The sequence below is a fragment of the Lutra lutra genome, chromosome 15, assembly GCF_902655055.1.
Source record: "Lutra lutra chromosome 15, mLutLut1.2, whole genome shotgun sequence".
NCBI classification, from domain to species: Eukaryota; Metazoa; Chordata; class Mammalia; order Carnivora; family Mustelidae; genus Lutra; species Lutra lutra.
The window spans coordinates 60,542,190-60,565,962 of record NC_062292.1 but is presented as its reverse complement, the minus strand read 5'-3'; the positions used below and the strand labels follow the sequence as shown (position 1 = coordinate 60,565,962).

The 23,773-nt window shown below is 50.5% G+C and overlaps 1 protein-coding gene across 1 annotated transcript in view; it reads left to right on the top strand.

The window, feature by feature from the left end:
* The window catches only part of UCK2 (uridine-cytidine kinase 2), a 69,197-nt gene extending 58,017 nt beyond the window's left edge, over nt 1–11,180 (top strand). The window contains exons 4-7 of the mRNA XM_047704725.1: nt 467–609; nt 6,797–6,894; nt 9,037–9,085; nt 10,366–11,180. Coding sequence (XP_047560681.1) covers nt 467–609; nt 6,797–6,894; nt 9,037–9,085; nt 10,366–10,505 — 430 coding nt within the window. The 3' untranslated portion in view covers nt 10,506–11,180. The remainder of the gene's footprint in view (nt 1–466; nt 610–6,796; nt 6,895–9,036; nt 9,086–10,365) is intronic.
* Nucleotides 11,181–23,773: the final 12,593 nt, after the last annotated feature.

The window sequence follows — 23,773 nt, the reverse complement described above, 5'->3', positions numbered from 1 at the left end:
GCCTCCTTCAGTTGCCTCCGAATGGGGGAGGGGTTGGGGCCGTTGGGAGAAGACTGAGTTTCTGTTTGTGAAAGTTCAGCATTAGCTTCCATAAATGCCAGTCCTGAGAGCATTCCTGGAGACGCCTCCAGAAAAAAGAAGGAATCACATCTGCTTCTGTCTTTCTCTGTTGTGCGTTCAGCAGCATGGGTTGTTGTTTTTTTTTAAATCCCAAGGAGAGGGACGACTGCCTTCTGTTTCTGCTTCATGGTGAGAGCTCAGAGAGACATTTGCCCCAGTTGTGATGGCCCTTTGGTTGGCCATCAGTGGGGGTCTGAGGGCTCTGCAAGGCGGCGGTAGCTTCCCCCTTTCGTTCCTGCTGTAGGTCTGCAGGGAGGGGGCCCCAAACCCCCAGACAAATGCTGCTGTCCTCCATCCTTTGCTCACTCTGTCTGGTTCGGCCCATCATCTGCTCTGTGCTTTGCAGGAAGGAGGAGACGGTCACCGTCTACCCCGCGGATGTGGTGCTCTTTGAAGGGATCCTGGCCTTCTACTCCCAGGAGGTGCGAGACCTGTTCCAGATGAAGCTTTTCGTGGACACAGATGCGGACACCCGGCTCTCCCGCAGAGGTGGGTTCTGAAGGCCTCCAGTGGCCCAGTCCAGCTAAGCCAGTTCAGCCCCAGGATGTCCTGCTGCTCAAACACCTGGTGGCATCTGAGAAGGGATTAGTCACTGTGTTGCATAACGAAAGGCTTGTGAGGTCACGGAGATGAAGTCAGAAGTTTATGTTGTGGTTTTGCGGGGGAAAATGTTGGATTAAATACCCAGTTCTGTGTGGTTTTCCCACAGGCATGGTCATCAAGATAGGAACTAAAACTAGGATGTCTGGGGACAAGAATCCCTACTGCCCACAGAGCTGGGCAGCTGGTCCCAGCAGCCCGCTTCTGTAGTCTTTATTTTCCAGAAAGCTCTATGGAGGTGTGGTCCCTCTGTCCTGCCAGCTGTGGCGCAGTTGCTGGGTCATTCCTTCCACAGGCCTTACTGAGGGTGTGCCTGTGTCAGTCTCCGTGCCTGGCGTCCTGAGGGACAGCTGTCCTTTGGTGGGGAGCGGAGCCTGTAATTCAGCCCGGCAGGACATGGAGTGGAGCCCTTGCTTCCACCTGCGGGATCAGGAAGCTTCACGGGGGGTGTGGCAGGGTGATGACGTAGACAACGCAAGAAAATACACGGTGCAAACACAGGCACACAGGGCTTGTTTCAGGAAGCAAGTGGCTGGAGTTCCTAGATGGCTGTCTAGAGAGATGCTGGAAATCGCTAGAGGCAGATTATGGGGTCTGTGGCTTCCTGTTTGGTCCCTGGTCCATGAGGGAGAGCTACCAAGGGGTGTTGAGTAGGGCAAATGAAAGGGCCTCGGCTCTCTGTTGGGAGATGAGTCTGCTGGAGGGCATGGGAGTGAAGACGGTAGGTAGGGCTGCTGTAGGAAGTGGCAGGGGTGAGAGAGTACCAGCAGAGTCAGAAAATGACAGCCCCCTGTAGGGGCCGTGGGGATGAGGAAAGTGAGCAAGGCTTCCAGTCTTCCTCACATGGAACAGGAATGAGACCCTGGGAGTGACAACGGTGACTCCTAGTCACAGAGCAGATCTTGTGCAGATTGGAATTAAAAAAAAAAAAAAAAGATTTTATTTATTTATTTGTGAGGGAAAGACAGAGAGTGAGTGTGTACAAGCAGGGGGAGCGGCAGGCAGAGGGAGACTCAGGTTACCCACTGTGCAGGGAGCCCAATGGCGGGGCTTGATCCCAAGACCCTGAGATGACCTGAGCCGAAGGCAGATGCTTCACCGACTAAGCTGCCCAGGCGCCCCGGCTGATTGGAATTTTATACATTCCAGCCCAGAGCCTTCTGACCTCAAAGCCTGTAACATGTTCTCTTTTCAGTTCATGAAACAAATTTGTGCTTTATCCACTTAAGTCCTCTTTGCAAGAACTATAAATGGAACCAGCAGAATATAGAGAAATGAGACCTTGGATTTTTGTCCTCCCAAGGAATAATGTCTACGTTCTGTTAAGTGAGTTGTTCATCCACTTCCACTCCGAGGTGGCGTGGAGGTTGGGTAGAACTCCTCAATGGAAGAAAGGAGAGTGGGAGGCCTGTATTCTAGTCCCACAGTCTCCAGCTAGCTTTGTGATTTTGGTGGTGCTTGGGACTCGTGTGACCTCCCAGGCTTGGGTTTCTTTATGGATAAGGTGAAGGAGACAGGCCTGTTTAGAGGGTCATGACTTGGGCCAGGAAAGAGTTGCATGGTATTTTTTAATAGATCATCAAGGCCCAAGCCTGGTATTCCCTCCTGCACCCGCCCCAGGGCCTGGTGTATCTGTCACCTTAGTCTCCAAACCCAGGTCCTGCCATGGTTGATCTACTCCATGTCCCAGTCAGTCTATCAAATCTGGGAGGCAACATAATGACCTGGGGCGGGGATGGACAGGTGGGTGGAATTGGAGTCAGAAGAATTCTGCTTAAATCCTGATTTCACCATTTAGTCGATGTCTGACCTCGGGCAGGTTATGTTGTAACCTCTTAGTCCCTCATAAATAGGGATACGCGCGTTGGTTGATGAGGTATCGATCAGTATCCCTGGGTTGTGAGGAGGAGCTGTAGGCAGGTTAAATGCCTGGTGGTGCGTTAGCTGATAACTGTCCGTGTGTTAGGTCGGGACTGCTTTGTCTGAGATGGTAGATGTTCTGTTTTCCCAAGTTTTCTATCAGGACTGGTCAGAACCTCTGAGTGGTCATCTCATCCTCAGGAACGGGGACGCTGGCCTGATCCCATCATCAGGTCAGCACCTGGTACTGAAGTCCTGGGTGGTGTGGAGGGCGGGGGAGAGGGGTGGTGTAGTTAAATGCTTGAGGGAGAAGGGCATGTGAGCCGTGGCCAAATAGAACCAAATTTGAGAAATTCAGAATTCAGAATCCTTGAAAATCAGACGATCTTGGCCTCTAATTCAAACGGATCATCATGGCACTGATGGCACAGAGAATTCTCCCTTGCTTTCTTATACTGGGATCCTTGTGCAAAACGAGGGCAAGATAGGAGGTGATGGTGGCTTTCTGTGGGGTTTCTCTGGTCACATCCCTGATGCTCCCAGGGAGGCTGTCGCTTTCCCTCTCAGACCTCTGCCTTCTTGTGTAACCTGCTGGTGAGTCACTTTCCTGGTGGACTTGCGGGGCCTTTCCACATGCTGCTTCAACAAGTTCATTCTCTGTCCTTGTAGGACAGAAAACATGCCTGGCATGTGCTTTGTGGGATAGGAGGGTGGGTTAATCAGGAGCAGCTGCTGGGCCTCAGAACATTCCTGGAGACTTGAGTTAGTGCCATGGTTTTGCCCTTCTGCGTGTCACTGGGCCCATGACCCTTGCAGTCAGAGTGTGGAATGGGGGCTTTGCCTTTGAGCCGTGCAGCTTTGGAAACACTCCCATTCCGGAACCCCTCATACTTTGGGGTATTGGCTTCTCCAGCTTTCACCTTCCTGCCATGTGTGTTATTTACTCTAACCCACCCTTGAATTTGGGGACAGGGAAGAACTGAGACTGGGGACCAAAGAGGGCTGACACCTACTCTCTTTTCTGCTATAATTCTCTATGTCCAGTCCCCACAGCTTCAGGGCTGCAGTGGACCTTGAGTTGGTTAGTCTGTTACTAGAGTAACACATTTCCTTAACTAATTTTTTTTTTTTAAAGATTTTATTTATTCATTTGACAGAGATCACAAGTAGGCAGAGAGGCAGGCAGAAAGAGAGGAAGAAGCAGGCTCCCCACTGAGCAGAGAGCCGGATGCGGGGCTCGATCCCAGGACCCTGAGATCATGACCCGAGCCGAAGGCAGCAGCTTAACCCGCTGAGCCACCCAGGCGCCCCTCCTTGACTAATTTTTAAATTGAATTGGCTGAACCATTGAGGAATTGTATTTATTCTGGGTCCTTCTAAATTTCGTTCTTGGCTTTGGTTGACCAGAGGAGCCCTGGTGGCTTTGGAAGAGCGGCTGTGAGAGCCAAACCGGGAAGGTGGGCAGACGGGTAGTTTCCTGCGCTTTCCCCCTCTTCTGAAAGGGCCTTTTCCTTTCCAAGCAAATGTGCCAGGTCAGAGTGATGATCAGGGAGCCGGTATTGAGTCCCTGGAGTTTCCGGTTTGTGCCAAGACCTTGTTCTGACTCAGTCCTTGGCTTGGCCCTATTTCCTGACTTTGCCTGAGGAGCCGGGCACTTTGGTGCCGTGAACTGGCTGGCCTTGTGTTGTCCTTGGCTTGAGGTGGGGTCTCGGGCTGTTGGAGGTGGTAACTTAGTGGAAGGCTCTCAGGGAGCAGAGGTGGGTGATGCCGTTTGGTTTTGCACGTTCCCAGTGTCTGGGCAACATTCTCCCCCATTTCCTGTTTCCCTTCCCAGGGTAGAAACTGAAGGGTGGCTCCTCCCTGTCTTCCCTGTTTCTCCCTCTCCACTGTGTCTTCCCGTGCGTCCGTGCCCTGCGGTCCCTCCCGCACGGCAACCCCCCACTCCCACCTTTCCAGCTGCTCCGTGGGACCCCGGCTCTCGGCTGGGTCCGGCCTGCTCACCTGAGCTCACCTGAGTTCCTCTGAATTCACAGATGCTGCCCTCCCAGGGGCCCCCTGCTCTGTCAGGGAGCTGTCCTTCTCCTGAAGCTTCCCAGATTCGGTTACCATCCTCATGGGTGGTAGAAATTCAGGTTTATCGAATACGTCCCATGCACCAGCCACAGCGCTGAAGACTTTAAGCCCATCCCCCTGTATTCTGGAGTAATGACCTTATGAGAAAGTCTCTGTGTATCATGTCTCTATTTTACAGTTAAGGAAAATGAGATTCATAGAGGTTGGGTAACCTTTCTAAGGTCACAGAAGTAAGAGTGGGATCAGGATTCCAACCCAGGTCGGTTCTGCCTGCCCCGCTCCGGGTGGTGGGCCCAGGACCTAGGGCAGCCTCTGGGTGACTCTTCTGCTCCCCGTGCTTGCCCCCAGCCCTGTACCTTCCCCACTCTGTGGCGTAGGCGCAGGTAACAAGGGAGCCGCTGGCTGGGGCCGGGGGCAGCGGGAGAGCCCCCCGGGGAGCCCGCGGGCCCATGTGTGCGTGCCGGGGGAAAGACAGAGGGGCCCATGCCATGCACGCCAGCCGCACTCATGTGCAGAGCGTGTCTTGTGAAACACACACATCAGGCTTCTGCACGGCTTTTAAGCAAAAGCTATCCGAGTGTGGCCGTGTGTTTGTTTTTTCCCCAGCTGATACTCTTTGCCCTGTACTTTATCTGGGAACGTGGAGAAATTGGAGGCCACCCTGGCTGTGTGTTTTGGCCGAGGGGAGCCCAGTCGCCGGCGGGCCAGGGCTCCGGAGGCTGGTGGGGGTGAGCCACGTGGCGGCCCGGCTCCCTGGCAGAGCCTCTGGCCCCACGTCAGAATGCCTGGGAACACCATTTCCTGGCCGGGGGAGGCGCCTCTGCTGGTCCCAGGGCCGGGCGGGGCGGTGGGACAAGCCCTGACCCATCAGCAGGTGCCGATTACCCGAGACCAGGGTTTCTGCGGAGATGTCTTGTAAATGCAGGCAGCTGCTGGGAGAGTCAGGAGGTCTGGCCGTGTCACCTGACCCTCTGGAATGTGGTCTTTTCGCCATCTAATCTCACACATTCCACACCAGCTCGAATCCTAACCACGACAGCCTCCCTCTTTCCTGCTCCTGCCGGTGTGCGTGCGTGTGCGGACACACGGAATTATCTAGAGACGTGGCTGTCGGGAAATTCACTTGCAAGTGTGCCCTGATGCATTTGCAGTGAGGTTTATCCCCTGCCGAGTCTGTAACCTGAGAAATGGTCGAGAGGAGCCAAGGGGCCTTCACGAATGGTTGCCGATGGACAGGGCACCCTCTCGGGGTCCGGGTGGAAGATCGGGCAGCCGTGGGGCTAAGATTTACAACAACATCCATAGGGAGACGCTGTTTTGACGGAGAGAATCTCCTCCCAAGTTCTCACTGCCGAGTTTGGGGGGAGGCTGAGGCTCAGGGAGGTTGGTGTAGAGTGGCAGAGCCAGGATCCTAGTCCCTAGTCCCTAGAGTTTTTTGACGAAAGACTGTTAAAATAATAAAGGTGTTGGGTTGAAAGCCCTTGAATGACACCGCCCCAGGGGGAGAAGGTTGAAGATGGGGAGTGCAGCCTACTGTTTCCAAAACCAGGGTGTTGTCCCCTCAAACGAGGTGTTTTCTATTTGCAAGCCCCCGTGCTTGAGGTCGGCAGGAGTGGCTGGCCACAGTGGGACCCTCTGCCCGGCTTCTGCCCCTGTAGGGGCTGGAATGTTGGGGGGGGGGTGCAGGTGTGATAAGGCAGCACGTCAGCAGTAGGTCCGAGGGCCGCACGCAGGTAAGTCACTGCAAGGGGACGCCGTCCAGGAGCCGCACCTCCTCTCGGGGCCCCGTCTGCTCCCTGTTATGAGCCCTGCAAGACCGTCCTGCTTTTTTATATTGTTCACACTGAAATTTTATTTGGGTCAAATGCTGCTTGAAACCAGAAGACTGTTGGCTGAGGTTGGACAGCCTTTTGCTTCAGAAGATCCTTATGTCATCACCCAATTTGACTATAACAATAAAAATGTAACTTGTTTTTCTTGAAGCTGCTGCTGACCCGCTCTTGGTCAAGTCTCTCAGGAATCCGGCTTGTGAATCATCCAGAGTAATCGCAGAGCCTGAAAGAGCCTGGTCTGCCTCAGGAAGGGCGGACATGTGTTGGCTCATGCACCATTTTCTTGATTCTTGTTTTTCCTTTTCTTATAGTATTAAGGGACATCAGCGAAAGAGGGAGGGACCTTGAGCAGATTTTATCTCAGTACATTACGTTCGTCAAGCCTGCCTTTGAGGAATTCTGCTTGCCAGTGAGTTGTGTTCTTGGTTTGTTTTTTGTTGAATTTAGCATTTAAAACTAAATCTCACACATACAGGTATGTAAGCCGATGGAGCCCCTGGGCCTGAATTTCATTTCTCTCTGAATGATCCTCTGTCCTCCAGTCCCAAGAAAGGGCAGCCTTTGAGGCGTTGTGCTCTCTGGGAGCTGTCGGCCGCCATCTTTGTCAGAATGGTCCTTCAGGGTCCCGCTGTCTGACTCCGGCAAACTCTGCACTCCTTGCTTGGTGGGCTCACGGTGTGAGGGTGCACCATACCTAAGCATAGACTCGGCCACTGGGATCTTCAAAAGGTCTGTGATGGTTGTAGTATTGGTGTAGGGAGGGCTCAGCAGTAGGGTATTTCCTTCTGAATCTCTTCTGCCCTCCCCCCCACCCCACCCCTTTGAGCTTGTCTTTGGCCCCTGGATACGTTCCCCAATGGGAAGTGTCCTGCCATGTTGGAATAAGCTTCCTTACTTCTGCCATGGCACAGGCTCATCATTCCTCCTGTGGCAGCTGGGAACTCTCTGGGAGGTGCTTTCAGAGAAGGGAGGTTGGGGATATGGGGAATTTTCAGTGTTTAGTGAGTCGGCCCTCAGCACAGGAAACACTCTTGGCTTCAGGGGACAGAGAGGTGAGTGCTGCGGGAGGCCCACCAGGGACAAGAGGTGCGGTGGTTGTAGTGGTTGGGTGGGGGGCAGGGGTAGTGGTAGAGGAAGAGGTAGGAGATGATGTCATTTGAGAAGAAGCGTTTAACTCAGGAGATGCCTGCACCGGTGTCGTGTGTCCTCACCAGGTTGACCTCACCATGGTCTAACTGCCTAACGATTTATAATGAACTCTGAGTGAGAGTGGGGAGACATTGGGATTTAGCCTGATCTTAGTTGATCTCTTCTGGGAGACTGGAAGCTGCGGGCATGGAGAAGAGGTGTAGAGTGAGGCCGAGTATGGGAATTTGTTTCTCCGAGTAATGAACTTCTTTCTTTCTCCTGGAAAAGTATGATCTCCAACTGTCTGTTCCTTCAAGTCTGTTAGTAGGTTTTGCGCCAAACCAGACTAGACTTCTGTTGTTTCAGATTGGGGACAGGTGGATTTTCTGAGTCAGTCTTAGTAACGCTGATGGCCTATTCATTCCCCTGGAGAGGATTGGGTCACAGGATTAGGTTTCCAGACAGAGGGCAGAGGGAGTGGAGAAGCCAGGAAATTCGATCAATCCGTCTATCTATCTGAGGACGACTCCTCCTCTTTTTACCTTAATAATAGCGCAAGGTAAACTTACCGGACATGAACTAGAGCTAACTGCCACTATCTGCTGTTTCACTTAGTTATAACAGAGCTTAAAGTTCTGCACATTTTTCTGGGTGGTTTCTGCTTGTTCCCATTGTCCAGCCACTCTGTGATCAGCGAAGATCAGGTCATTCCTGTGTAAGCCAGGAGCTCAGATATGATAAATTGTCTGCCTAGTTCAGATTGGGTTTGGGCCTGACACAGTTGCATTTGAATGGTTTTAGTACACAAGATGCCCATGTGCTGAAGGCATCGTTAGGTGGAGGTGGTCTTACGCTAGACGTAAGCTGGGTCACACACCAGAACACAGTTACTTGTAAAGTGGTCCACAAATCCCAGTGAAATAAGAAAACAGAAAAGGGAATGTATCTAATTGTGGCTTTACTTTTTTTTTTTTTTTTTTAAAGTGTGGTAACAAAATGACCATGCAAATGGTCATCAGGGGGATTATTTTTCTTGGATTTACCCTTGTGTTAGGATCAGTGGTGTCCCCTTTCAGACTGTATGTAGAAGTCCAAGGTGAACCACTTCCCTTTTCAATTTGGGTTTTTCTAATTCATATTTTTCTTAGTAGGGAGGAGGCAGTTACGAGTTTAGTTTCAAAGACCACATTCTCAGTGCAGGTCCTAAGCTTAAATAGTATTAAACCATTAACAATGAAAGATCAAGAGAGATGATTTATTGTAATTTAGATAAAGGAGCTAAAAAAATACTATGTTGGCAGCTTCAAACTGCCACCCTCCGGGATCAGTGGTAGGAAGGCTGACCCTTTTCTCATGGCCCCTCAAGAGGGGCGTGGACCAGTTTGTTTCTTCTTTAATGCGTTGTGAATTTCTTTCTCCACAGACAAAGAAATACGCTGATGTGATCATTCCTAGAGGTGCAGATAATCTAGGTGAGTCCTGGTGGGGAGTCATCCGGTGGAGGCATGACTTCTACCCTATGTCCGTCATACTTTGAGACAGGATGTGGTGACCAAGCAAGGTTCCATGGATGTGGCTGAACCACTGTTCTGTTCCTGGGAGCCAGAAAGGAATTTCTGCTTACATAGTTGGCCTTGGGAACAGGCCCTTGTGTACATGTGTGTATGGCCATGGTCACAAACAGGAACTCGTGCTTCTCTAACAGAAACCACAGGACTGGAGACTGGCCTTTGCTGTCACTCCCAGCGATGACACTTAGAGAGGCCTTGCATCCAAGGCCATTTTTTAGCAAAAGCACGCTTTCTTCTTAATTTAATTTAGAATGACCTGCCATCAAGGTAGCCCTTCTGAAAGGGAGCTGGTTGCATTTATTTATTTGTTGGTTTCGGCTTGTCTGAGAAGTAGGGGTACCTCTGGGCTGAGGCAGACTGGGGCATGATCTGTGAGAAGTCCCTACCTTCTCATTCTCTTTTATTAATTAATTTCAACTTTCTTCCATTTAAACAGTTAATTTTTTTTGCTGAGTCATTTGGGAGTCTGTCTTAGCAATGAATATTTCACTGTGTATTTCTTAGTGTTTTTTTTTTTTTTTTTTTTAAGATTTGTTTATTTTAGAGAGAAAAGGGGGAGAGGCAGAGGGAGTTGGAGAGAATTGCAGGCAGGCTCCCCACTGAGTGTGGAGCCCGATGAGGGGCTTAGTCTCAGGACCCTGGGATCATGACCTGAGCTAAAACCAGGAGTTGGATGCCCAACCGACTGAGCCACCCAGGCGCCCCTCACTGTGTATTTCTTAAAGAGAAGGGCATTTTCATTCCTGGCCACAGAACAGCCATTCCATCCAGAGAAGTAAAGACTGATACAATTTCCTTTGACAGACTTGAGGTGTGCAGGCCCGTCGTTTTGTAGAATGGACCTCAGTTTGGGTCATCTTTGTTTCCTCATGATTGGATTCAGTTTACACAACCCACAGAGGACACCGTAGGAGAGACGGTGTGTTGCATGGGTTCTTTGTGCAGCATCTCAGAAAGCACTCGGTCTTCATTCCACGTCTGGTGATGGTGATGTCAACATCAGTCACTTGCTTGAGATGAACCGTTTATTTCTAACGCTAAGAACAGAGAGTCCCCATGTTAACCTTTCTGAGCCTTCTGCAGGGATCATTCTACTTGGAATGGGGGGCTGGTGGGTTCCCTGGTGGAAGGCTTGTCTCCTCCCTGCACTGTCCCTAACACAGCCGCTCTCTGCCCCACAGTGGCCATCAACCTCATTGTGCAACACATTCAGGACATCCTGAACGGAGGGCTCTCCAAACGGCAGACCAATGGCTATCTGAACGGCTACATCCCTTCACGGAAGAGGCAGCCGTCGGAGTCCAGCAGCCGGCCCCACTGACCCCTGTCTCCTTTTAGCCCGGCCCCTCTCTTCAAGAGACAGGAGGAGGGATCAGAAGGCACTGTTCATTTGTACATGTGCTTTCCTAGGACATTGCTGTATTTAAGAACACACCATGGAGATGACATGCCTTTGTTTTTCCTTTTTTGTTTGTTTTTTTTTTGTGCTTTGGAGCGGCGAAACGAAACCGAATTTGACCCTGAGCTTAAATGACAAACTGTGCCAACTACTACTGGTGATGCCTAATTATGAATCCAACGTGTAACCAGTTATAAATACATATATATATATATAAAAGGATCTATTTTTGTGTAAATGTACAAATACTGTAAAGCTGTTTGCTGTAAGTATTGTGCAGGAGGGCCTGTACTTGAGTGTCCGGGGCTTGAGCTGGAGTCTCACCGAGGGGCCGTGGCCGCTGTGTTCCGCCAGGGGCAGGCTCAGGCATGGGTGCGGGAGGTGGATGGTAGAGAATGGGGGGCCCCGGCTCATGGCTCTTGTGCCTGTGCAGCTCGAGGACAGTGGAGCTGGGAGCCTTGGCTTGCCCCTCCCCTGCCAGGGGCCGCCGCCTTTGAGCCGGAGCTTAATCATGTGTTCACAAGAGATACTCCTTTCCTTTCTTCTTCTTTTTCTTTCTTTCTTTTTTTTGAATTGAAATTAGGCAAGACCTCAGCTCAAAAATCAAACTCAGGGAAGAGGCCCACTAAGGAGAACAAATCTGTGTTTTCTTCTTGCCCAGTGCCGCCCCCTCCCCCTCGCAGCTGCCCGGGTAGCTCAGCCACTCCTTCGTGACCCACCTGCTTCTCAGTCTCTTCACAAGCCAGAGCTGCCCCTCTCTCCTTCCCTGACGGGCATGTGACGTGCTCTCTTCTGCAAAGGGGGGGAAGGAGAGAGTCGAATGGGATCTGGTGTTGTGTCCGAGGAAACACTGGGGGAAGTCTGCGATCAGATTCCTTCGGCCTTGTGCCAGAGGGTAGCTCGCACGGTGGCTCCTTGAGTCTGGGCTTTGGTTGAAGACTTCTGCTGGCGGAAGGACAGCCGACAGCCCTTCGCAGGGTGGCAGGGGGATTGAATGGTCGTTCCTGCTCACCGAGAAGCAGGGCCTGGCAGTGGGGTGAGGACAGCACGCACCATGCCAGCCAGGCAGATGGCCAGGTTCCAGGGAGAGCCCCACCTCTCCTGAGGGCTCCCTCTTTGGGAGGAGCACAGATCCCTGAAGATTCTTGGTGGAGGAAGTGGGGGACCAAGTGAGACCCAGGAGGGGTGACGAGAGGGTCCTGAAGCCTCCGCGATTAACCGCGGACGAGCAGGAGCCCTTCACTTCCCCGTTGACCATCTCCGTGTTCTGCAGGCCGTGCCCACAGCCTTTCCACCACCTGACGCGTTTGGGGGGACCTTCTCCCCCCCATTGCTTTCCCAGACTGCTGGAGCCATTCAGGTACATCTGACACCACGTCTCTCTAGTCACACCGAATTGTCCCTCAGACTCATTGTCATCCAGCTTTGATTCCCCCTTTCTGGACTCGATGTGACTCTCACCCTGTGTGGCTGTTTGAAAAAGTCCGACCTCCTCCCCAGCAGAGCTTTGCCACCCCTGAGACACTCAGGAGATAGCTGCAGGCTTGCGGGGGAGCTCCCGAGGGTGGGAGCGAGGGAAGGCTCCCGAGGGGCCTGCGTCTTGAGGCCGGTGCTCCTCGGGATGAGTACGTTCTGGAATGCCACAGCATCCGTATTCTCTCTCTCGTCATGCCTTGCACAGTTCTCAGATGAAGGGTGGGTGGCAGGCCTGGGTTAGGATCCTGAGGACCCAAGGCCTCTTGGCCTGGATGGGGCCTCTCTGTGCTCAGGGGCAGCCCACCCCTGTCTGGGGGAGCCTTGGCCTTTCAGTGGGTAGCACATTCAACTTTACTTGAAGCTCCCAGGTGCCAAACCATTTAGTGCCTTGGCTGTCTGTCCCACTGCCCCGGAAGATGGAGTCTTCTCATCTCTGAGCCTTGATGTCCTCACCTGCTTCCTCATCTACCTGTGGTGTTGGGACCAAGCCTCCAGTGTCTCTCAGTAGCCCAGTTGCTGGGAAACTGCTCTAGGGCTGCCTTGCCTCCTGGTAAAAACCATCCCCAGTTCTTGGTGGCTTGGCTTGGGGCACTGGGCTGTGCCCACTGGGCAACGCTGACAACTCCCTTGGTTCTGTGACACACTGTCTGGGGCAAGGAAGGGATGAGAAGCTCCATCCCTGTGCGGCCCCCTCAGTATTTAGCCAACTCTCTGAACTTGAGCTTTCTGTGTGACAAATCCTGGACTCAGTATTTTGAGTCATGGGTCTCTGATTCCACTGGAGAGTCAGCGGTAGGACCATTGGGCCAGAAACCATGACCCGAGGCTGCTGGGTCCTCTCTGTGGTCCAGCGGGGAGGTACTGGCAAGCAGGGTGGGGTGATGTCGGTCATGTGTGCGTGGGAGTCCTGTGGCTTCGGAGCTGCCCAGTGGTGCTCGCTGCTGCCCCACCCCTGCCCAGGTGTTACCCATAGACCAAGTGTGTAGGGAACAAGTATCCACACTTTGTGTCATGGGAAGGCCTGACTTCACACTCCTTCATGCTAATGGAACTTGTGCTGACCCAGGTTTCTTTTTCTTGGGCAGCCTGAGGCCAGTAGGGGCAGAGAGATTGGATGCTGTAGGAGGAGCTCATGAGTGTCTGGAACTTTGGTTTGGGGTGGATAGGGTAGGCGCTTGAAGAGGCAGTGGTTAGACAAGGGGGTCCCCGAAGGACAGGCCAGGGGAGGGTGGCAGGGGAAGGTCTCCAGTTCCTCCTTCAGAGCCCATCATTCCAACAACCCGCTCTGGTCTTGGCTGCCGTGGTCATGTGGATGCCGCCATCCTGCCTTGCCTGGGCTCGGCACTGGACACTTGTCTCTGTGCCCGGGGCAGACGGCCAGTCTCTCATGAGGCCACTAGGTCAGGCTGTGAAGGCTCTCGTGCTCCTTGGCACGGTTGGGAAGCAGGAGGGACTGGAGCCCAGTCGGTTTCTGTATCCCCTCCTTTGCTGTCCTTGTTCTGCTCCCTTGATTAGCATCCTTGACCTGTGCTAGCACCTGAGGCCAGCAGAGGGAGGCAGTAGCCTCTGGCAGGGCTACTGGAGTCTCGTACCTGCCTGTCAAGGATTCCAGCACCAAGGACTCGCGTTGGTTAGGCTGGCTAGGGAAGGTTCTGCATTGCAGGGCTCTGTTGCCAGAGAGGACCGGCTGGGTTTCCCTCACTCCCTTTCACCCTGTCTCAGGGTGAAGTGGGGGAAACGGGCTTGGTGTCCGGTACAACGAGGCAGAGAACATGTTGAGAAAAGCACTGGGGTTGGTCTGGAGCTCAGAGTCCCCTTCGATCTTTTGTCTCTGGGCCCCGTGCTGCCCTCCTTAGGCCAGGTGGCTGGTGTTAGATCAGCTTCCTTGCTGCTCTTAGAGGCGGTGAGTGCATAGCTGGTCCTGCCTCAGGAACAGGGTGAGTAGCTAAATAAAGACGTAGGCTTTTTTTTTTCTTTCTTTCAGATGCTTGGTCTTCCTCCTTCCTTTCTACCACCCTGCCTTTATTGTTAGTAGTTACAAAAATGACCACATACTATGTACTTTGCTGTAAATAAAGACTGGACAAAAAAAGAGCCAATTCTTGTCTCCCTTGTGGTGTTTGGGCAGGAGGAGCAGTGACTGAGGCCAGCGGCCCTGAGGGCTCAGCCACTCAGGATGTGACTAGGAGGCTGAATGCACGCAGCCTCCTGTCACTAAGCCTCATGGTGTGGGCTGGACCCCGGACCTCAGCTGTCCTGGAATGTTGGTGAGACACGCATTTGTGCATTTCTTGTCTGTCCCTGTCTCTGTCCCCAAAAGCCAGGGCCAAGGTTTCTGGGAGGCTTCCGATCTCTGGGAGGTTCTGGCTCCAAGTTGCCCAATTAATTCCTACCCTGGAGCATTCACCACCCCTTCCTGAACTCCTCCATTGAAACCCCAAGCAGCCTTCTAGAGGAAGAAAACTTCACGGAGGTGGGTGGGGGAAGTGTACATTGACAGTGTGAACAAGAGAGCTTGTGTGTGTGTGTGTGTGTGTGTGTGATTACTCAACATATCGATACATAACACAGATATTCGTACATCTCCCTGTTTTTTTCTTTTTAAAAGATTTTGAGAGAAAGTTTGTGAGCCAGGGGAGGGACAGAGGGAGAGAATCTCCAGCGGGCTTCCTGCAAAGCACAAAGCCTGACTCTGGGCTCCATCCCAGAACCCGGGATCATGACCTGAGCCAAAACCGAGAGTCAGATGCCCTACTGACACTGAGCCACCCAGGCACCCCATCCCTGTCCCTGTTTTTAAAAGGCCTAGGTCACCCACCGCCAAAGACTGTAAAATAATTGGCCTTTGTGCTGTTCTCAGCCGCCAGTCGCCCACCAACCCTGCGGCTTCTCGGCCTCCATCCCTTCACCACGGCCTGCCAGACCGCCAAGCACCCTCACCAACGTGCAGCGAAAATTCATAAAGGGAAACCTCGCTAAAATGGGGTCAGGAGGTCTGGACAGGTGTTCTCGCTCCCCACCCACGAGCCACTCCTCGTCAGCTGCAAACTCGAGAGGAAGAGACGACCCTGCACAGGGATACTACTTGACACTGGGATACCCTCAGGGAGGAATAAAGGCTTACTTACCCTCCTCTCCCACCAGCGACAGTCCAGCCAATGGGAGACCCGCACAGGTCAGCCAATGAGAGGCCTCGATACTTCCCACCGCCAGTTTACTCCAATGGACTTGTTTGTAACAGCCTTCCCACTTCCGCTTTCCTCTGTAAAAGCCGGCACCTGTGCTTTGTCCCCGTCGTTGGCGTCTTCTGGTTCGCAAGTCTTTGCTCTTCCCCGGTAAATCCATCTTTTGCTGGTATAATACCTGGCTGTTTTAATTTTAAGGCTAACAGTGTAGAGCCACCCCGCTGTTTCCAGATGCTTGTTTCACGCATACATGCAAACCCATCAAGGACTGTAGCGATCTGAGGGAACCTTCATTTGAGAGGATCCACCCTCAGAAGGCTGCTGTGTTGTAAAATAACACCCAGGTGCCTCTACCACAGCTGGCATTATCGTCCGGCGTGACCGTCCTCTTCAGGCCAGGGAAGACATGATCAGTCGCGGAGAAGGGCCTTGCGTGGTGTCGCACAGGTAGTGGTTGTGCGAGCCGGTTTGGCTGTGTTCCCCTTTACCTTGCTCCCCCCCCCCCCCCCAGTCCTTGGTGGACACCCCTGGAGCTGGGTGCTTTGCTTGGGACTCAGCTCGTTCTTCAGGTTTCAGTTCTGCTCCCTTGTAAGTGGGAGGACAATGGGGGCAGGCCAGTGAGGCCCTCAGCACCCTGTGTCACAACATCCTCCCATCCACCCTTCTGCTCCTCGGCCTGGAGACGCCCACTGGACTGGTGCTGCTTTGGCCAAACCCTCCTTCCGTTCAGATGAAAAGAAACCTGTTGGAACCTGCTTAAAGGTTCTACAGAAGGGGGACGGGTGGAGAAGGGGCCCTGGGAGATGGAGAAGTTCACAATTCTACCAACATCTGGTGGTGGAAGATGTTTAGAATTTTTTGCTTAAAAAAAAAAAAAATATTGGAGAGAGTGTGCCGGTGTGGTGGGAGGGGTAGAGGGGGAGGGAGAGACTCTCAAGCAGAGTCCGTGCTGATCTCACAACCTTGAGATCATGACCTGTGCCAAAATCAGGAGTCGGATACGAAACTGACCGAGCCACCAGGTGCCCAGTTTTGCTGTTGTGGCTGTTTTGTTTTTTAAGATTTATATTTTTGAAGCTGAGTTTCAACAGATCACCTGCCAGAATAAAATTAACCTAGAATGCAGTTAACTCACTTGCTAAATCTTGGGCTATGCCTCTCTATATACTTAACATTTTTCTGTCAACTGTGAGCCCAAGATAACAGCCAAATGAATCCGCTTGAGTTAGGACTAAACCCAGACAGACAGTGATTCTCAGTTAAATGAGTGGAGAGGGAGGAGCAGGAGGACATGAAACTGACACAAACTCACCTTCCTACAGTCCAGGTCCTGCTCGGCACTCTTCCCCCGATACTAAGGGTTTGCTTGTCTAGATCAGGGCTTCCTCTGATGTCTGCAGAATGACGGTGGCCTGGGGTTCAGTGCAGTGTTACTGCTGACCGTGGTCTGGGGTTCGGTGCAGTGTTAAGTGCTGACCGCCGGTGGCCAGGGGAAGCCAGATGGCCTCTGCCTTTCAATCTCCTGCATCTCTGTGGTTTTATGCTGAAAAGTCCAGGATTCTCTAATGTAAGGTAGTAACAGCTGTGGATGATGTTTCAAGATTCCTCTTTATCAGCGCCGTGCACTTTCTTTTCAGGTGGTGAAATTCCTGATTTTCATGGCTGTGCTCCCTTTGGACTTCTCCAGCCTTCACTGTACACCTTCACTTCGCCTCGGACCTCCTGCAAGGTATGTAAGAAATGCGGTTCCGCTCGGGTTCTACGGAGGAGCGGAGCGAACGATTTAACCCAGAGCTGCTGGGAAGGAGGCCCCCTGCCAGGTAAGGCTGTCTGGTGCGTGTCTGCCCTCTAGTGGTGGGATTTGGACCTGGCGCTGGGCCGATGTCCTTTGCTTGACTTCTGTGGTTTTAAGAGAGTGTCAGAGGGTCCCCAGACTTCTGACTGCTGATGTGATTCTTCTTTTGTTTCTTCCTGGAGGGTCTTTAATGAGAACCTTCATTAGGGCCGATCAAAAATGACCTTCTTGGTTTCTCTGTTGCGGTAACCTATTGGAAGTGGTTCTCTGAGCTGGTCATCCCGGTCCGTGGAAGTTCGTTGAAAAGATCACTGTGATTCATTCCTGGGAATTCTGATTCTGTAGGTCTGGGGAGAAGATCTTTCATAACAAGCCGTGCAGGTGACCAGATGCATAGGCAGGGCGGGAAACCAGGGGTCTTGTAGATTTCATTGTACAGACCATTTGGATCCGTGGTGTTCATTGCACTGGGGGCCCATTTCTCCCAGAAATGTTGTCTGTGCTGTAAGCCTCCTCTCTGCCTGTGTGAGGACTGGAAAGAAGGTTTGAGTCTGCTCTTAAGCCCATTCAAGGCCAGCACTACCCTCTCAGGTTGCAAGACCCCCCACCCTGATCCCTAGCCCAGGTGATGCTAAGCTACGGCTGCCCTGGGAGAGTCCTTCAGGATGTCCTCAGGAATCTGAGCCCTTCATTTTACAGATGAGGAAACCAGGGTCTAGAGGCAAAGCGACTGGTCAGGACTGTCCCACCTGGGCACTGGGTCTGCAGTGGACTGATTAGGGCTTTAAAAAAGTGAGTTCCCTTCTGGGTTTCATCTTGGAGCTTCTCCAGGGGCAGCATTGTTGGCAAAAGTTGGGGTGGATCTCTGCTCTTGGACTGATCCTTTTTAGCAGGAAGAAGGACCTAAGTCAGACTCACTTGGTCGGCAGAAGGCAGTAGAATGAGGAGGGAAAGTTGAATGCCTTTTCAAAAGATTAAGTTTAGGGGTGCCTGGATGGCTCAGTGGGTTAAAGCCTCTGCCTTTGGCTCAGGTCATGATCTCGGGTCCTGGGATTGAGCCCCGCATCAGGCTCTCTCCTTGGCAGGGAGGCTGCTTCCCCCTCTCTCTCTGCCTACCTCTCTGCCTACTTGTGATCTCTCTGTGTCAAAGAAATAAAACATTTAAAAAAATTTAAAAGATTAAGTTTAGTGAGTTAGTGTCAGTTAGGTTTTGTGAAAGGGGCTTCATCTGTGTTCAATGACTGCTGTGTCATCTAGTTCACTACCAGGAGAGACTGCCTGTTGGGGTAAAGAACTCAGGAGTCAGCAGACCTGGCTTGAAGTGGAAGTGTTGGTTCCTTCGCAGAACAGCTGGGTGGTCTCGGGCAGGCTGTAACCCAGGGCCAGAGCCCCCTGCTTGGCCCAGAGTACTGAAGGAGCGTGTGCAGGCAGAGAGGCACGACTGTGCCTGGGGTAAGGTGCCCGGCAAGTGGTGGCTGTTTGTGTGCTCTTGGGATCGGGCTGCACGGACGAGCCTGAGTTCTGGGAAGGCCATTTCTTCTCTGGAGCTCAGGCAACCTGGGAGAGGCTGGCTGGGTGCGGAAAACCCCTGAACTAGAATTCTCTGCACATGTTGCTCAATTCCTGCCCTGAGGGTAGCCTCCTCTACTGACCGAGGAGGCTTTAGCCAAACCTGATTAGGCTGTCCTGCTGTGGAGACATGCCCCAGGGCTGTGAGCCTCCCAGGCGCAGACTCACCCCTTTCTGGGTGTCTCCTCAACTCCGATGCTGCTGTGATGAGAGAGGGATGGAGTCAGGAAAGACATCTGTGTCGTGTTAGCTAGTAATTTAAAATGGATCCGAAAACATAATGCTGTGCTCTTTAAGACCTCAAAATAGTGAGTATCGGACAGTCCTGGCATCAAAACGAAGGGGTCGGATATCGTGTCCTCCGATTCAGTAGCTGGAATCTGTCCGTCAGGTGGACAAGCTGAGGGGGCGCTGGGCATCTTCAGTGGGACAGCCTGGGTTGGGCCTGGCACGCCCTTCAGGACGGTGTCCCCCTCCCGCAGGATGTACCCGGGCTGATGAAAGCACCTCTCTTTTCTCGATTAGGGTTTTTAATTTCTTTTTGTCCCTAGACCCCTCTAGCACTGTGCCTTCTGAGCACCCCCTCTCAGGATAATGTCTTTACCTACATGAAATAACACCTCAGAACATCGAAGGAGGGGCGCCTGGGTGGCTCAGTCGGTCAAACGGCTGCCTTCAGCTCAGGTCATGATCTCGGGGTCCTGGGATCATGCTCTGATTTGGGGGGGTGTCCCTGCTCAGCGGAGAGCCTGCTTCTCCCTCCCCCTCTGCCTCCCACTCTGCCTGTTTGTGCTCTCTCTCTCTCTGTCAAATAAATAAATAAAAAAAATCGAAGGAAAAAAATTAAATATATATATATATACATATATATGTATATGTGTATTTTTAAATTTTTAAATGTATTTAATTTTTAAGATTTTATTTATTTGAGAGAGTGTGTGAGCAGAAGTGAGGGGGGGCGAAGGGAGAGGGAGAGTCAGGCTCCCCATGAGCAGGAGCCTGGAGCTGGATGTGGGGCTCCATTCCAGGACCCCGGGATCATGACCTGAGCCAAAGGCAGACGCTCAACCAACTGGGCCACCCAGATGGCCATATATATATATATATATGCATATATATATATATATACACATGTATATATGCATATATATACATATATATATTTAAAGGTATTCATTTTATTTATTTATTTGAGAGAAAGAGAGCATGTGCACGAGCAAAGGGAAGGGCAGAGGGAGAGAGAGACTCTCACTCAGACCCTGTGCTGAGCATGGAGCCTGACACGGGGCCCATCCCAGGACCCCAGGATCATGACACAAGCCAAAGTCAACACTCAGGTGCCCCAGGAAATGAATTCTGTTGAAACCCAGTTACCGAAATGTGGAAACAAATGGCTGATAGGTAACACGTGCGCTCCTTTATTAGCCCGTCAAACAACAAGATCCTGTTCAGGCCTAAGAACTACCACGATTACGAAGAATTAATGAACCTAAATGATATTTTGAAATTCTGTTAACAACTATAATATATTATGAAAATGACTGATTTCTGCTGCCCATAAACAAGTACAAGTACGGCTAATATTCCCGTGGTTTGTCGCCTACATTCATAACGCAAGGAAATGCACACGTTTCACAGGCTGGTGAAAATGAAGTTTTAAATTCATAGACTGCCTGAATTTTGACCTTCTGTCATTCTGTCCTTACTCCTCAGACTAAGAACCCCTGGGTGAGATACAGATCTTCCAAGTCACTGGTGACTGGGGTAGACAAAAGTGTTCCCTTTCACTACGTGTCTTAAGTGAGCCAGGCCTCTGCCCTGGCATGGGGCAGGCAGTGCAGGATGGACACGGACGGAGTCAGGTGGCCTCGCTCTGGTCTGAACTTGCCTATGATGTTGGCAGGTCCTATCACTCATCCTGCCAGCCTCTCCATCTGGGATATGAGACTGTAATCTCTGCCCTTCTCCACTTAATGGTTTTAGTACATGATGAGAGAGAGTAGATAGAACCTGGAATTAGAAACAGCAAAAACTATCATATAAACATAAAGCATTTATTTATTTCCAGTGCAAAGTGTAACGAGGTCAAAGCGCTACTTAGAAATGATCAACTTTGACTCAGGCCAAGTGTTGGCGAGGAAAATAAGATGTCTGTGCAGAGCCAGAAAGGAGGGTAGAGCAGATGAAGACAGTGAAGGGGGGTTTCCTGGGGTCAAAGCCTGTAGCAGCCGCTCAGAGACTGTGGCTCCGGGACAGCGTCCGTAACCCGGCCGCAAGCAGGAAGACAAGTGTTCATTTCTTTCCCTCTGGCCAAAGTGGTCTATCATCCATTTCCCATTAATTTTTCTTTATGGTGTGGGCTGTAGATAGAAGTTCACTATTTTGCATGCGATATCCTTCCGTTCCAGCGGCATCGTTGAAGAGACTCTCATCTTTGAATTGGTTCTGCACCTTTCCGAAAGGTCAGCTGTTCACACTGTGGGCCTGTTTCTGGACTCCGCTCCACTGGTCTTTTTGTCTGTTTTGGCGTCCACACTGTCTTGATGACTGCAGCTTTATCGTGAGTCTTGACATCAGGGAGCATTTGCCCTCTAACTTTGCTTTCTTTTTCAACATAGTTTTTTTTTGGCTCTTATAGGTCCTTTGCATTTCTATATGCATTTTAGAGGCCGCTTGTCAGTTTTCAGAAACTGTCCTGCTGAGGCTATACTGGGACGGTGTTGAATCCACAGGTTAGTTTGGGGACAGTTGTCATCTTAACAATGTTGTGTCTTTTGACCCCAGCACAAAGTCTGTCGCTCCATTTTCCTTGGTCGTCTTTGATTTGTCTCTGTAATGTTTTGTAGTTTTCAGTTTACGGATCTTATGCATCTTTTGTCAGATTTGTTTTTATGTATCTTGTATTTTTTGATGCATGGTAAATAGTGTTTTTTTTAGAATTCTAAGTTCCGATGCTGTTGCTAGCATATGGAAATGCACATGATTTTTGTATACCGGTCTCTTGTCTTGTGGAACTCCCTGTGGCAATATTATCTTTAGAGTGTTTTCAGGAGGAAACAGAGATAGAACAGTGGTTTTATCTACTGTGTTTGACCAGAAGTTCTCGAGATTTCTATATTCACTTGTATCCTCTCTACAGGTTTGGAAATTACACATATTTTTCTTTTGTGATTATCTTTTAAAATTAATGTACAAGCATTAGCACACTTGACTTGACAAAATCCCTCACCTCCTCCCAAACAACGTAAGAGCTTTAGAAAGCCTCAACTCTCATCACACTGTCCATCCTACACGTTCATGTTGCTAAAGCATTTTAGTTCCACCTTGCTCTTTTATATCCCTTAAGTTCATTGTCATTACTGGTTTTCAAAAATTGTTACTGCTATATGCTGTCAGTTCTTGTTTGATTTGCCCAGAATTTTGCTACTGCCTTTACTTCCTATGTCATTTTGCATTAGTCTTTGTACCGGATTCAGTTTTGTTCCTACAGTACATTTTTTTTTTTAAGATTTTATTTTTATTTATTTGACAGAGAGAGATCACAAGTAGGCTGAGAGGCAGGCAGGGAGGAGGGGGAGGGGAAGCAGGTTCCCCGCGGAGCAGAGAGCCCGATGCGGGACTTGATCCCAGGACCCTGAGATCTTGACCTGAGCCAAAGGCAGAGGCTTCACCCACTGAGCCACCCAGGCGCCCCCTACAGGACATTCTTGATGCAGTCCCCTCACAGAGGGTGTCAGTGGTCTATGCTTTGTCGCAGATGTCTTTATTTCACCTTCATCTAAAAAATTTTTTTAAAGATTTTATTCTTAGATAATCTCTGCACCCAATGTGGGGCTTGAACTTACAACCCAAAGATGAAGAACCACACGCTCTACTGACTGAGCCGACCAGGCGCCCTTACCTTCACCTTTTTTTTTTTTTTTTAAGATTTTATTTATTTATTTGACAGACAGAGATCACAAGTAGGCAGAGAGGCAGACAGATAGAGAGAGAGGGGGAAGCAGGCTCCCTGCAGAGCACAGAGCCCGATGTGGGGCTCGATCCCAGGACACTGGGACCATGACCTGAGCCGAAGGCAGAGGCTTTAACCCACTGAGCCACCCAGGTGCCCCCTTACCTTCACCTTTGTGTGGTAATTTAGCTATGTATTTTCTCCCAACGTTTCGAACGTATTTTCTACTTTCTCCCATCTTTTTGTTTGAAAGACTTCTCTTTGTCTCTGATCTTCTGAGTGTGTCATGAAGTGCTGAGGTGCGGATGTATTTTTAATTTTCCTACTTGTGCTTTCTAGTTAGCAAGATCTATGTGTTTCCTCTAGTCTAGAAAATCACAGCTGTTGTCTGCTCACCTTTCTCTGTTCTCTCCCTCTAGAGCTGTAGTTACATGGATGTAGGACCCTTTATTCTCTCCCCTGAGTCTCTTACTTTTTTATTTTTCACGTTTTTAGCTTCTCAAGGCTGCATTTTTGCAAAGTTTCTCAGATCTATTTCCAGTTTCCTTATTATCTCTTTAGCCATGTTTAGTCTGCCATCTAAAACGTAGCCATCGAGTTTTTAATTTCATTGACTTTATTTTTAGCTTTCAGGAAAACTACTTCATCATTTTACAAGTCTGCTCGTTGATTTTTCTAGTGCCTTATCCTTATGTTTCAATTCCTATTCTTGGCTGCTGTAAAATATCTTCATCTTCTTGTTCATTCCCCTCTGTATTAAGCAGGGCTTTTTAATATTTTATCTAAAATTTCTAAGTATTTTGTAGCAAGAGGGCTTTCTGGTTATCTGAATCATCCTAGTGGGAAAAAAAAAATTAAAAGTATTCCATTCGTTCTCTCAAATTTTTTGCTCCAGAAAGTTTTTGCTTTGACTTCTGGGTCAAATGTCACCTGGGATTCCCAAACTTCCAGTGCTCTCAGTATGTGGGGTGTTCTGGGATGTCAGTGCTGTGGAGTGTTAGGACTCCAGATTAAACTGTAAGCTCCTTAAGGTCAGGAATTGCGAAGTGTGCTTCTCCTGTATTTTAATGTGCTCTAGGGCATACTTGTCCACATAATCTATGCATGGCAGTTGGGTGATTTCCTTATTTGACTTTTCTTTGGAGCCAGACACTGCTAGCATGAGATGCACATATATTTTTATTTTTTTAAAAGATTTTATTTATTTATTTTT